This window comes from Syngnathus typhle, linkage group LG3 (genome assembly GCF_033458585.1).
Source record: "Syngnathus typhle isolate RoL2023-S1 ecotype Sweden linkage group LG3, RoL_Styp_1.0, whole genome shotgun sequence".
Taxonomy (NCBI): domain Eukaryota; kingdom Metazoa; phylum Chordata; class Actinopteri; order Syngnathiformes; family Syngnathidae; genus Syngnathus; species Syngnathus typhle.
The window spans coordinates 18,389,142-18,402,933 of NC_083740.1; the positions used below are offsets into that span (position 1 = coordinate 18,389,142).

A 13,792-nucleotide genomic window follows, 5' to 3' on the forward strand; every position below is an offset into this window, starting at 1 on the left:
TACACGGAAAAAAACGGTAATACATTCTCCCCACTGGTAATCAGATCAGACATATTTTTTTTTTATCTTGGTGCATGGTGGATTCCTTTTAACAGGTAACAAGATATCCGTATCCAGTGGCCGGAAGGTCCTAATCGTGTGGTAGAAAAAATGTTCTTTGGTGTGTGTGTGTGATTTTAGCACCAACAGTGAATGCCTTGCCATTGAGTATAATTTAGCAAAAACAGTGCTTCTTTATGACATGCCCTTGAAACACAGTAGACCTTAAATCTCAAAGCTTATGTTGAGTTCCTGCCAGACATTGGCAAATACCATATCTGTTTACATTTGTTGGCATACTGCACATTGCTCTGAAAATAAAATGAAATATTTAATAAGTATTTGTCTCAGGTGTCATTAAGATGTAAATCAATAAATCCAGAATGAGCATAAAACTTTTTATTAAAAACAATGCTCCAAAGTAACAGTGCGCAGGGTATCTTTTCACATAAGATGGATCCTGGAGTGTATTGTATAGTCTAAAATATTTTTAAACAACCTAAACATATCAAAATAATTATAATAAATTACAACTTTTCCCTTTTTGAGAGCATTTCCATCAACTATTATGACATGCATCACTACTATTACAATCAAATGAACATTTACCGAGGGCATTAAATTTTGCTGCTACGTCTATTTTGGAAAAGGGACGTGCCCCTCCCTTTTGCAGTTCAGTTTGGAGAACAGCATTACATTTCCGGTCCTGCGCTCCCCACAATAGATCAATAGCACTTAAATGCACTAAACTGCTTTCAAGTAAAAAGCATCTGATCTCTGCTCGCGTCTGGCGAGCCGGGATGTCTTAACTCATCCAGATCAACGCTTTTTCGTCAAGCAACCTGCAGCAAATCATGGTTTTAGTACGACTGGCAAAGCAAATTATAATTCATTATAGATATGCTTTGCTAACAGGGGCTAAAGATGTACATGCCATTTTAATACATTTTACAGGAAGACTGTTCTGCTTGGCTGTGGTCAAAACATGACAGTCATGCAATGTGGACTCATGATGAGAAAAACATAGACATTAAAGTCACAACATTAATAATTAGAGCCTGGGTTTCATCAGCCTGCTTACATGTTGAAGGCTGAATCAGGGAGTTGGGATCACATCGTCTTAAAACAGAAAATCAGGTTGCTAACAATGACACCAAGTTATGACCTCAAAGACAGTACGGTGACTCATGAACCTTTAATGGACTAATTCGATCAGTCATGTGGCACCCCTCCCTCATCTGTAGTATGGAGAGCAACCAGATAATCTTCTGCTCATGTCTGGAGAGTCGCATGTGAAATATTAATGTGAATGTTAATTAAAATGTACTTAAACTCTACAGTTAGCTGCAATCATTTGCACCTATTCACAATTTACGTACACATGTATTTTTACATGGAGCCTACCTGTTTGCTTTGCACACGCAAATGAGGGCTCCACACATCCACCAACAATTTTGCTGCAATAATAATTGGGAACAAGTGCCACATGACAGATTAAAAGTGAATTAGCACAGTTAGCCCAAGCAGAACATGTGACCAATATTTTCAATTCGTGCCCAGGTCTGAGGGAGCCCGTGGCCCGCCTCCTTTATGTGGTTCCTTGGCTCAACTCACTTGCGTTTGCTCTTGGTGTCCGTTGTCTGAAAGACGCTGGACGCAGACATGAGGTTCTCGATGTACTGACCGAGTACCTGGTTCTCTGACTTCAATTTCAAGTTTTCCTCTTTGACCGCGTCCACCCGTGCTGAAAGGTCTGCAACAAACAGATGTGTAGTTCAGTTTGGTTTTTTGAAGTGTGAATTAAACTGGTGGTCCTTGACTTTAATCGGTACCCAATAATTATATCTCACCTAAAAAAAAAAAACAGTGATCCTTGCTGTACTGTAGAGCTTTGATTAGCAATTGAATACATTGAGCTAAATAACACATAAATATTACATAAGCAAGGAAACTAACCCTGTGGCCTCTAAGAAGATTTTAGAGAGGAGTGATGTCAGGGCTTTGAGAATGTAAACCGCAACCTCAATTTCTTTGTGTACTTTGCATCATTTTCATCCAAGAAAACCTAATCGACTGTCGGACTGAATAACAATTCAGATTTCCGAAATTGATTCGCAAGGGCCCGTTTTTATTAACGATTCACTTTGACTGATTTTCAATTCAGTTAAGGATCTTTATGCAGTACCTTTTGACTTTTTACTGTCAATTATGAATTTGCACATTAAAGAATTGAAGACGTAAGTTACTGGTGGTCATAAGAGCAGCTGGTGTGATAAGCCGGGATTTACATAGGATCCAATTAGCTAACTAATTGGGACTACTGGTGGCGAATAAATTCATTTCATTTGCAGCAGCCAGAGTCGGTCGGCTATGTTACCTTCCAGCGTATGCTGAAGTTCTAACACTTGATTTATTAGCCTCGTCTTCTCCTCCATCTCCACCTGGTTCTCCAAGTCCCCTGAAAGACAATCGAGTAGTATCACCTCCACTCAACAAATGATTGGTTCTTGGATATTATGAGTACACATACCATCTATATCGCAGTTCATGATGAAGAGATCGGTCTCTGGCTTAGTATACAGGGCTGCAGCTCTGCTGTCCACTGTGGAAGAATGACAAGACACACTTAAGTAGGGATGGGGGGGGATCAAGCCGTTGTTGGTGAAAACTGTTTCCCAGTAATTCCATTCCTAGGGAATCCTTTGGTTGATTGCTTGACAAATGCGCTTATCGAGTCCCTGTATTCAAATTAATCATGATAGTTTCGAAGCATACATTTTCGTGTCGACCAATTTTTGGGGACAACTTAGGTCGTCTTAGTCTCTAACTGTGTCCAAATTCACAGGCTGTGTCCTCCTGAGGCCGTTTTTTTTTTTTTTTTTAATTTGTGGATTGACCAATAGTTAGATATTTAAATTATGTTTCGGGGTAATGTATCGACATTTAAAAACATGCCATTTAGACAGCTGTAGCTTAGAAATGTTCAGATTCGTTGCATGGGTAACACTTAAGTATTTTTGATTCACTTGTTTCTTTTCACTCCGTTGTTAGAAAAGATGTGTGACGGAGGCTTCGTAGCAGACTTTCGTGACGCCCACATTGCTCCATTCTCTACTACAGCAATGCATTAAACACTGCTTGACACGCCCACTCGCCCAAGCTGTCGGAAACAAAGATGAAAAAGCTCATATGCATGTGTTCAGTGTTTCCGGTGGAGCATTTACTTTGAAGTTCCAGACACAAGTCGTCGCTAGACCAATCAGGGCGTCTTCGGGTGGCTCCACGTATTAAACGTCATAGAAGAGGATAGGAAAGCGTAGAAGAAGAGAGAGGCAAAATGAAGGCTGTGAAGGTCACATTTTCATAGCCTTAACTCACGGCCCATCACCACAGAGGCCAGATTCAAAGCTATATCATGCGATACTGGAGACGGTTTTGTTTTCGCCAAAACAACGCATTTGCAATCACCGTAGTTAATTTGAATGATAAGCGATTAATAAAGTTGAATTTTCTGTCAAGTGGTGAAAATATGAATGTGGTGTTTTTCATACATTGAGCAATATTGTAAATTGGAGAAGGTTCTGTCTGAAGCCAGAAATGTTTTTTTCTTTTTTTAATTAAGATTTTGTTGCACTCAAAGAATCTATAAGGAACATCCTCTTGTGATGTTCTTGCTGATCTGATTTATGCAGAATCGCGCTAAGGAGAGCTGTATGTTCCTGCACATGGTTCTACACTAAAACTCCTAAATACTCCTAGCGCTCCTGGGGGTTAAGATTAGGGGATGTCCTTAACATTTGCCAACCGTGGCCATGTGAAGCCCTTTAAAACATTACCAACAGTAAGGCCTATACAAATAATTCTGACTTGACTTGGATGCGAACGAACCACGATATAACAGGTGTTCATTCATTGTATGTGAATCTAATAAAATTTGAAACCAATGTACTGTTTGTGATTAAATTCCCAATTGGTCAATTGGATTTGCAGTGTACGTCTAGCTTGGTTTTCTTTGGTTTTAATGCTTTTACTTGCAGTTCAGAAACTGAGAAACACTTGCATGGGTGCATTGCTTATACGATGGAAGGTTCCACTTCAGCAGATGCCGCACCCTGTTAGTTGCTTCATCTGACCCTCGGTTTTCTGGCCAGGTTCTTATTCAAATAACAACTTTAATGTACTTTTTAAACTTAATCCTTCACTCATTGTGGGTCAATAATCAAGTTACAATGTAACAAATTGAGATAGGCTTGTGTGGAGCAGCGTATTCAATTACGAGCAACTCCATCAAGTAACACATTAAACCCGAGCCTCTAGTGCATATTATATATACTTTAGAATCATTTAGGCTTTAGTATAAAGACTGTGTCTAATCACGACCTCTAACCAAGGCAAATTCCACCAATTTAGCTTGTAGGCCGTTGTTTACGTTGTTTAGCTTTGCTAGCTGTCTTTTAGCGGTCAACTACGAACGCTCATTGATGAAACTACACTTTACCGTTTCAAAAATAACAAATCCAAAGCGTAGATGTTCAAACACACGGAACGACTTACGAATGTATTTCTACTACCGCCCTATTGATTTCTTTTGGCCACCGGGATGTGGCTAACATTTGATGCTAAATTGGGCAGCTAAATGCTGTTGCTGTATTACATTCAAAACCGCGGGGGTAAACAGCATATAAAAACCATTTATCGTCTTCCCACTCACCGAAATCAAGACTGTATGCTCTCCGAAACACGGAGTGTCGTTGTAAACACGGACAGACAAACTAACACACATGTACACATACACTCACACACAGTGATTCACGATGACGCCACTGATGAGGATTCCTCACCTCCGCATATGTGTGCCGACAGCGACCGACAGGAGGCGCTAATATCCACCCATCCACCAATTGAAGGCTGTACACATATACAGTGATCCCTCGCTACTTCGCGTTTCGTTTATCGCAGCTTCACTACATCGCGGATTTTTTTTCCTAATTAAAAAAACATTTAAAAGTCAAAATAAAACTTCTAAATAGAGGAAATATGGGTCTAGCCCAGGAGTGGGCAAACTACGGCCCGCGGGCCACATCCGGCCCACGGGACCGTTTAATCCGGCCCGCCAACCCTGAACAAATTGTATTATTAAACATTTTTTTTTGTCGTATTGCCTGCAATGACTGCGTTTCCCCAGTAGATGGGGAAGCGCTCGCCTGCGCATTTACTACCGGAAGCCGTGTCAGAAAGCTCGGTGCACACTCACAAGTGCGTGTACGTACTCAGTAGTACGGACATGGCGCACTCGCGCTCTATTTGTATCAGTCCCGAATTTAGAGCGTGGGCTGTGACGACTGCATTCTTGTAATTCGCGGGCTGAGCTTTCAGATGCAGTTTTGCGCTGAAGCCACCCACAAACCTTCCCCTGGAATCCTTCCATTAAAATGAGTCGCCCAAGGAAAAGCAAGGTGGACACAGTGCCGAGCGTTCAAAAGAGAGTGGCCAATTTGGCTCGACGTACGCGACGTGACGTTCAGCCACATGAACGTCAACATCAACCCGTCACAGATCGAGGTAAACGGACCAACACCTCGGATCTCTCCTAAGAATTGCAACGACAAATTTTACTCCAGACTATGACGCACTAGCAAAAAAGGGAGACCAACAACACTGTTCCCACTGAAAATGAAGGGGAGGCGCTCAAGTTTGTTGTAAAAAAAATGCATTTTGAATATGATTTGTACACATGGCAGTGATTGAAACTAGCGACCATTCTCATTTTCAAACAATGCAGGATGCTCAAGGACATTGATGCACCACCTGTTTGCGACTAATCTTAACCTGTAAAGTTCTTAGGTGTTTCCCGTTTCCTCACCTCTGTTACCAGGTGTTTGCGAGTTAAAATTCTGCTCTGATTTTCAGATACCCCTCACCGTGTTGCCGTTTTGATTACTTTATTTGGGTGTATGCTTTCACCGATTCTTCAAGATGATATATTTGGTCAGAATGTTTGCCGTTTGATGTGATGTGATCTCATAAGATCTTTCATTAATCTGACCTGCAGGCACTGAAGTGATGGAGACTGTTATTCATAATAACATGAATAACATAATAACAGTCTCGTATTTTATGAGAATCACTGATAGCAGTTTTTTAGTGAATTATTATTATTATTTTTTTTAATGCTGTTAATAAATGCATTTGTTTTCAAAAAACTTGTTTGGAATATCCATGCTTTACTACCTCCTAAAGGCCAAAATCTTTTATGCAATGACCTTTACAGGTCACTTATATTACTTCACACAAACACTACGTCCATCTGCTCCTGGTTCGGCCCTCCGGTCCAAATTTAGAACCCAGTTCGGCCCGCGAGTCAAAAAGTTTGCCCACCCCTGGTCTAGCCTTTAGGACAATGTAGTATTGCTCTAAATGTTCGTTTTTATTCCTTTAGAAGTCCGTTTTCACGTGTTAGCATGATCGTGAATTAGCATCTTTCCTCTAACTCATTAGCCTGCCCACTACTTCTTGTTGGTGACCGTACTTCGCGGATTTCACTTATCGCAGGTGGTTTTTGGAACCAATTATCCGCGATAAACGAGGGATTATTTTATCTCCACACAGGAGTTCTTAATAGTCGTTCTTTCCACACGTTCTCAGTACTTGCCCCCATTACTGTATATTTTTTGTCTTCATGAGACAATTCAGTGCACTACAATAGAGAACTTGGTCACACTCGTACGACAGCTACACGCTACTTGGAGGCCAAATTGTGCACTAGTTGAAAACCTAATTAATAACATTATGGGGCAGTGTGGATCATTGGTAGAGTGGCCAATTAATAACATTATGGGGCAATGTGGATCATTGGTAGAGTGGTCAGGACTTTGATTCCTGACCACCAGCAAGGTAGTGAACTCCCAGTTGCTCCTGATGCTGCATCAGTAGGTGAATGAGGAATTAAGTGTGAAGTGCTTTGAAGGCCTTGACAAAAGGTGGAAAAGTGTGATACAAGTGATAGACCATTTTCCGTTACAAAATTCTACTAATTACATCTTGCTAGCACGTAGATTTCAACCACTGACTCACTAATAATGCGACTAAACTTTAAAAACAGGTAAGCCATGACGTTCGCAAATTAAACCCATCTGCACTATGAAGTCAGTTGAGGTTGCCAGCAGGTGACAGTCGAGGTCAAAATGGCCATCCCCTGAGATGGATAAAAACAGGTCGATATTTCTGCTTGATTCATAATGCACAAACGCAAAATTATTCAGAATACCTTGTTTATACTACTGGGGGCACCTAGAACATTTTTTACTTGACTTCAACTTTGAAGTATGATTGATTACAATCTTCACAGAACAACAGTATGTATGTCTATGTTAGTATTTGTTTTTACAGACGGTTGTATGAAGTGAACATCGGGAGAACTAAGGTGCTGCCAAAGGCAGTCTTGTATATGTAGTTCTTCATTCAGCATCCAACAAATTAGTTCAATATGACACTGTGCACAGACAAGTAAAAGTGTGGTATACGGCTTCTCTCTTATGTTAAACACTGAAGGAGGGAATATTTTCCTTAGAGGTAGTGGTCAAAATGGGAAAAGGAATCGATTAATTGTTTTTGGTATTTCATACCAGGAACTAAGCAATTCAACTTTGGAAGAAATTATAGTACATACCACAGTTGTGGTTTTCTCCAATGATTAGTATCTGGTTTTAGCAGATAGCAAGATTTGCCACTGAAAATAATGAATGTAATCAACAGGTTTGGTTAAGTTTGTTGGTACATACATGTCGGTGAATTTTAAGATGAGAATGTAAATTTTCTTTTTATGTTTACAAAGGAATGCTTGTAAGGCTTTACCTGGGTCGTCTGCCAGCGAGATGTTGGTAAAAGTCTCATCTTCCTCCTTCAAGTTGGCCTCCATGACCTCCCTTTCCTTCTTCTTCTTCACCGTAGTGTTCTTTCCTATTTTTTCCTTTGAAATATTTGCCCTACCTCCACACTCGCCTGCTGCCTGAATCATTTACAACGTCATGACTACTTACCATACCTGACTGGTGGCTCAAGTTACAAGAGTTGTCATGGGAAATGATCACTATGGCAACAAGCGCACGTAAGAGGTAAAAAAAAAAAAAAAAAAAAAGTCCTTCCTTGCACACAGGTCAAAGTTTTAGTACCAGTAACACCTCATAAATGGTTTCATAAAAACAAAATGATGCACACACTGCAGTAACACATTAACCTGAATTGTCACCGGGGCACACTTTTCTGTTATGTGTCATAAACCAGTTTCTTGATGCTGTTTAAAATATGCTATTGGGTTAACTGGTTTGTCGGTCCTGTTTCGGAGGACTGCCTCAACCCGGTTGAGCCGAAAGCCATTCAGAAGACACTGTGGTGTTAGACTGCACTCTAGTGGTTAATAATGAACACAGCAAAACAGCAACAACAGGCTCGACTATAAAATTTGGGATATATGTGAGAGCAACGACAGCGTCTATTGGAAAGGCACGATCACTATATCACTTTCTGGAACCCTAGCAAAGTCAGAAAAGTTGCCTAATTTTAAAATGAAATCTAAAATCTATCATAAGACGACGGTCAGATCGGCTCGGGACTCTGTGCCTCTTGATGACGTCACGTCATATGATTGGCTGGAAGAAGTACGGTGACGTTTAAGATTGCGGTTGGTCTGTTTTGCACAAATGCATTGGAGTTCAAACACGGACGAATTCTGCAAAGAAAATTATTATTACGAGGGGTTTCCGAGATTACACCGGAGAAGGTTCGAGCAGATTGGAGAAGGTGCTCCTCCCCCTCCCCCCAAAAAACAAGTTTGAATATCGCTTGTCTATCTTGCGTTGGCTGCTAAATCTTAAATCTTAAAATAAAAATACCTGTATGAAAGTTTTTTTCAAATTGAAAATAGTTTTGCTTCAATTTGGTAATTTTTTTGAATAAACTAGTTCCAAGTTTTGAGGTTTTTTTTCAGTTGCATGTTTTATATTTTCAGATCTCGTTTTTTCAGGTTCAACTCTTGTTTTTTGAGATTCAGACCTTTTTATTTCCAGGTTCAAATCTTTTTTTCGAGTTTCACCCTTTTGTCCTGAATCTGGTGTGGGTGGCGCGGTACTAGCTGCATGGTCACGAGTGAGAGCTGAACAAGACTGTTTAGAACCACTCCCAGAGACAGCGGCTTCAGGAGCGCAGGAACAAAAGCAAATTAAACTCAGCACTTAAATACGCCATATTCATGATTTTGGCAGCTTTAGAATTGATGCCTGTTATAAACTTATACTTTAAACCCCGTTTTAGACGGCACTGAGCACCAAATCACCACCAGCTCAGTGGCCTAGTGGAAGAGTGTCCGCCCTGAGACTGGAAGGTTGTGGGTTCAAACCCAGGCCGGGTCATACCAAAGACTGTAAAAATGGGACCCATTGCCTCCCTGCTTGGCACTCAGCATTAAGGGTTGGAATTGGGGGGTTAGATCACCAACTGATTCCCGAGCGCGGCACCGCTGCTGCTCACTGCTCCCCTCTCCCCCAGGGGATGGATTAAAATCACATGGGGATGGGTTAAATGCAGAGGACAAATTTCACCACACCCAGGTGTGTGTGTGACGATCATTGGGACTTTAATCTTAATCTTAAATGCGGTATAAGAGTGATAAAATATGCCCTATTTTGCAGTTCAACAGCCATCACTTTGACATGAACACCAAGATTGAGAATTGAACCGACCACCCCCAAGTTTGGAGTCCATTGCTCTACGGCCGAGCCACGCTGGGGAAGAGGTCAAGCTCATGAGCAATCACTATTGACCAGAAACGGTTGATGACAAGGAATTGAATACGGAATACGGGTTGACTTAGTGTAGTAGGGCAGCTGTTTGAATTACCGTGTTTTTCCATGCATAATGCGCAAAATTTAACTAATTTATTGTCCTAAAATCTGGGGTGCGCATTATGCATGGGTACAACAATTTTTGAAGAAAATCTCCCTCGAAATAAAACTTGAAATCACACCTTTCTTCTTGTTTGTTGTCAATCGCGCATCGCATTCAGCCATCCTGCCCAACACACTTAGTCAGTAAAATTCATAATTGACGACACATCGTTTGATGCGATGGTACAATCCTTGATGGTGTGTTATTGTCAAATATTGTTTGTTTTTTAATCTCCATCGCAGACCGGATATCATACGGAGGCCGCCATGACAGTATGCGCAGAACGGATGCGCAAGACACGTCAGCTATATAAAGAGCGAGAGTTCAGTTCTCTACCTATTAGTTTCAATTCACAGTTTAATTAGCAGTTTCAATCAGCAAATAACAAAATGCGTATTACAGGTAATATTTTATTTCACAACACTTTGCCTTGTTCCTTTCTTCTCTGCTGTTCACTTCAAACACACTCCATACGAACACAATGCTCTCGTGTCAGACGCTTGCTCGATCACCTGCTCGTTTGCTGTCACAATGTACCCTACACAAATCCGAAACATTTCTTCGCTATCGAGTTTGCTAGCGCATGCGCAGTGATACTGACCGGCAGAATAACATCCGGTTGTTCCCGAAGATGATCTTTTTTCTGAAATAATTTTACGTTTACCGACTTAAGTAAGAGTCAAAATTTGGGTGCGTATTATACATGGGTACAGGCTTTTTTCCAGCATCGACATGCCATTTTTAGGGTACGTATTATGCACGGGGGCGCATTTTGCATGGAAAAACACGGTACTACCCCCCTGTAACTTTGCATGGGGACGGGGCAACCTATTCAAATATGCTACACTTGGTGAAACCCTCGGGAAAAAAAAATGAAAAACTTGGTGAACCCTAGACTTCAACCGACTTTTTCCGTGTCTTCCTTTTGACCCCAATCTACCTCCATAGACCTGTTGCTGTACCTGAATGTCCACCTTTATCCGCCAACTCCTCAGTCACTATTGTCCCACTAAAAAGTAATTAATCCCAAATTCTGTTTGGCGATTTGGACAGCCAGCTCACGACTTATCTCCGCGTCGCATATCAGGCGTCCATCGTACGTGTCATGACAAACTGGCACATTAAAATCTCTGATTATTCATTGTAAATAAAAATATTTTTATTTTAAAGTGTATTTATTTCCTTTGTTCCACACCTTATCAATTAAATAAATGGAATTATGTTGAGGGTGTACAGTAACTGCACCGCATGGTTATGTATTTGTACTTGCACCATGTTATTTTCCTGCTCGCAGCGTATATATTCAACCATATTCAACTTTTGAGAGAACATTGATTGTCACTACTTTCCAGGTGTAGGTCTATTATGGGTAATTTTAAGTGTCCTGCATTTATTCTCATTTGTTTTTATTTTGGTATTTGAAAATATCTTCAAGTACCTGTATCAGCTTAATATTCAATGTGAAAATGGACATTAGTTTTATTTGGAGGAATAAATGGTAATTTACATTTGTGTTTATATCATTCACTTGTGCTGCTGTCTTCTGTGCCTGCACACACGTGTGCACACACACACACACACACACACACACACACACACACACACACACACACACTCACATGTCTAGGATGCTTTTTGTAGAATTTCATTGTTCTTACTTTGATACACGCTATATTAAATATGTACTAAACAATAATGGGTGCCATCAACTTCATTAACATGTCCTATATGCACTAGAGATTTTGAGGGTGCTCATCTCACCGTCTGAAGTGACAAGAGTTCATAAAGTAGAAGAAAAAAAACATGCGACGAAACTGTCGCTGACCATTTTTTTATGTCAGATCATGCCTGACATAAAAAAAATTCCAATGCGCTTTTTTCAGGAAAACCTGAACGTATGCAGCTAGGGCCAATCGACAATTTTGCTAGCTCACTTGTTTTGGAAACTAATTTTCTTTTTTGAGGAGGGGGGTGGGTTTCAGAGGGTGTAACAGTTAGCTTACACGGACATGAAAGAACAAAGAAAGGCGTGCTGCATCAGCATCTTTGGTGTTTTATGAAAGTTTTTATATACATGAATATTTATTGTGAGCTGCTCTACAGTATACTATGCATATATATTATAGTGTATCGTATAGAGGTTTGAGGGTGGTGTATATGGAAGATAAAAGAAACTGTGATTCTTGTTTTAGTAATAATGCCATCCTCTCACATGAGAAATGCATTTTTTATTTTTTTTTTGCCTTATTCTGCAACGTGTTGTGTTGATGTAGACATTTGGTCACTCAAATACCCATTTAAAGCTCAGATTCGAAAGTCATTGCCTTCCACTGGATGGTTGATTCCACACTGCCGCTAAGTATAATATGGACAAGAACAAGTACGATACAGACTGAAGAATGAGGTCCAGCCAATTTGCAAAACCTAATCTTGTAGAAAATCTGTGGAGGCAGCAAAAACTTCAGAATGACAAGCAACAATCTTAAAGCCAAGTGTTTTTTGTTTAGGATTTGGAAAGGATTCGCAAAGAGGAATGGACTACCCTCCTGAGATGTGTGTAGTCCTGGACCTCTGCACTGCTATTAAGAGCTGTATTACCAACTCTTAAGTTTTGTTCTGCTTGAGCTTTAGTTCCCTCAGTCAAACAGTGTTTTTTCTACTTTATTTTTTCTTTAATTATTTCTCACCGTGTGCCTTGCCAACATGCGTGGCTATATTTTGCCAAAGAAATGTGTCCTGTTCCAGTAAAAATACGTTCCAGGCTTTGCGGGCAACCAGGAAAGGCTACACTGTTCGTTTATGATCTTCACCACACATGCCCCCAACTCCCTCCTCCCCTCTTCCCCTCTCCACAATCTACCTCTCTCTGTTATTTCTTTCTCTCATATCTCATCTCATTTACTCACTGTTCTGGGTGGCACGCACACTTTATTTAAAATACAAAGCAACAGAATAACTCAGTTGTTTCACGTGTATGTTACTACCATTACTTCTGAGTGCCAGTAATCGAAAGACTTATTGCAGAGACAGCTTGACCTGGGTCGGCATCCGGACCAAAACGTGCTGACATCACTCCAGCTATTATTACAAGGCATAGAAAGGAATGCAGAGAGTAGACATTTTAGACGTTTCTGTGTATTTTCTTTCCCACCATGCCAATCTACGGTATTATTGCTCATCAAACTACACGATGAAAATATAAATACATTTAAAAAATACAGTAACAGCCTTTGACAGACACAAAGTTGTACAAATTATTAATGTTATTTATTGAGATATTCTAATTCTATTTAAGAGCGAGCAAAGGTTAGCAGCACATTTGTGTGGAGTGTTTACGTTTGCCTTGTATATGTTGTGGCTTTTTGATGAGCACCTAAGCTTCCTTCCTCCCACTTATACATCGATGTTGACTGGTGATTTTTTTTTTTAACAAATTTTGCTGGAGAGATTGCAACAATTGATCTCCTCTGACCATACACAGAATTTCCCCATGAACAGAAAGCAGTCTGACAACAGACAGGAGCCCAGTTGTTAAATCTTACATAACATACACGTTAGAACTAGAAAATCGAAGGCTCGCTTGTTGTCGCGTGATGTTATTTCCAGATACATAACCATAACAACCAGGTAACATTTGCACAACTTGATCAAAGAAGGAAACTTGTTCTGCATGGGGGAATTGTCAGTGTTTGTAAAAATATCACAGACATAATTCACTATTCTCCTTCCATTTTGATACTGCAGGTCGAAATGTTCAAATTCTTCCTCCAAATTCGGAACATCATTGTCAACTACTGTCCGATTTCTGACT

General features: G+C 40.3%; 1 protein-coding gene across 6 annotated transcripts; it reads right to left on the reverse strand.

Annotated features, from left to right (window-relative positions):
• Positions 1–423: 423 nt before the first annotated feature.
• scoca (short coiled-coil protein a) lies at positions 424–8,048 on the reverse strand. Of its 6 annotated transcripts, none has more exons than XM_061274809.1 (5): positions 7,894–8,048; positions 3,264–3,317; positions 2,570–2,641; positions 2,417–2,497; positions 424–1,792 (listed from the first exon to the last, which is right to left on the reverse strand). In XM_061274809.1, the coding sequence occupies exons 1-5, from the start codon at positions 7,955–7,957 to the stop codon at positions 1,650–1,652; spliced, it is 414 nt and encodes a 137-aa protein (XP_061130793.1). In that variant the 5' UTR covers positions 7,958–8,048; the 3' UTR covers positions 424–1,649. The 6 variants fall into 6 exon arrangements, with proteins under 6 accessions (XP_061130793.1, XP_061130795.1, XP_061130796.1 ...); XM_061274811.1 differs by lacking the exon at positions 7,894–8,048 and adding an exon at positions 4,751–4,909 and having other exon boundaries at positions 3,264–3,307; XM_061274812.1 differs by lacking the exon at positions 7,894–8,048 and adding an exon at positions 4,751–4,903.
• Positions 8,049–13,792: the final 5,744 nt, after the last annotated feature.

Bases quoted from the DNA above. Each gene is read 5' to 3' on its own strand.
- scoca (XM_061274809.1), bottom strand. From the start codon at position 7,957: ATGGAGGCCAACTTGAAGGAGGAAGATGAGACTTTTACCAACATCTCG. The intron at 3,318-7,893 runs GTAAAGCCTTAC...TAATACGTGGAG, and splicing joins CTCGCTGGCAGACGACCCAG to CCACCCGAAGACGCCCTGAT. The intron at 2,498-2,569 runs GTATGTGTACTC...ATTGTCTTTCAG, and splicing joins CATGAACTGCGATATAGATG to GGGACTTGGAGAACCAGGTG.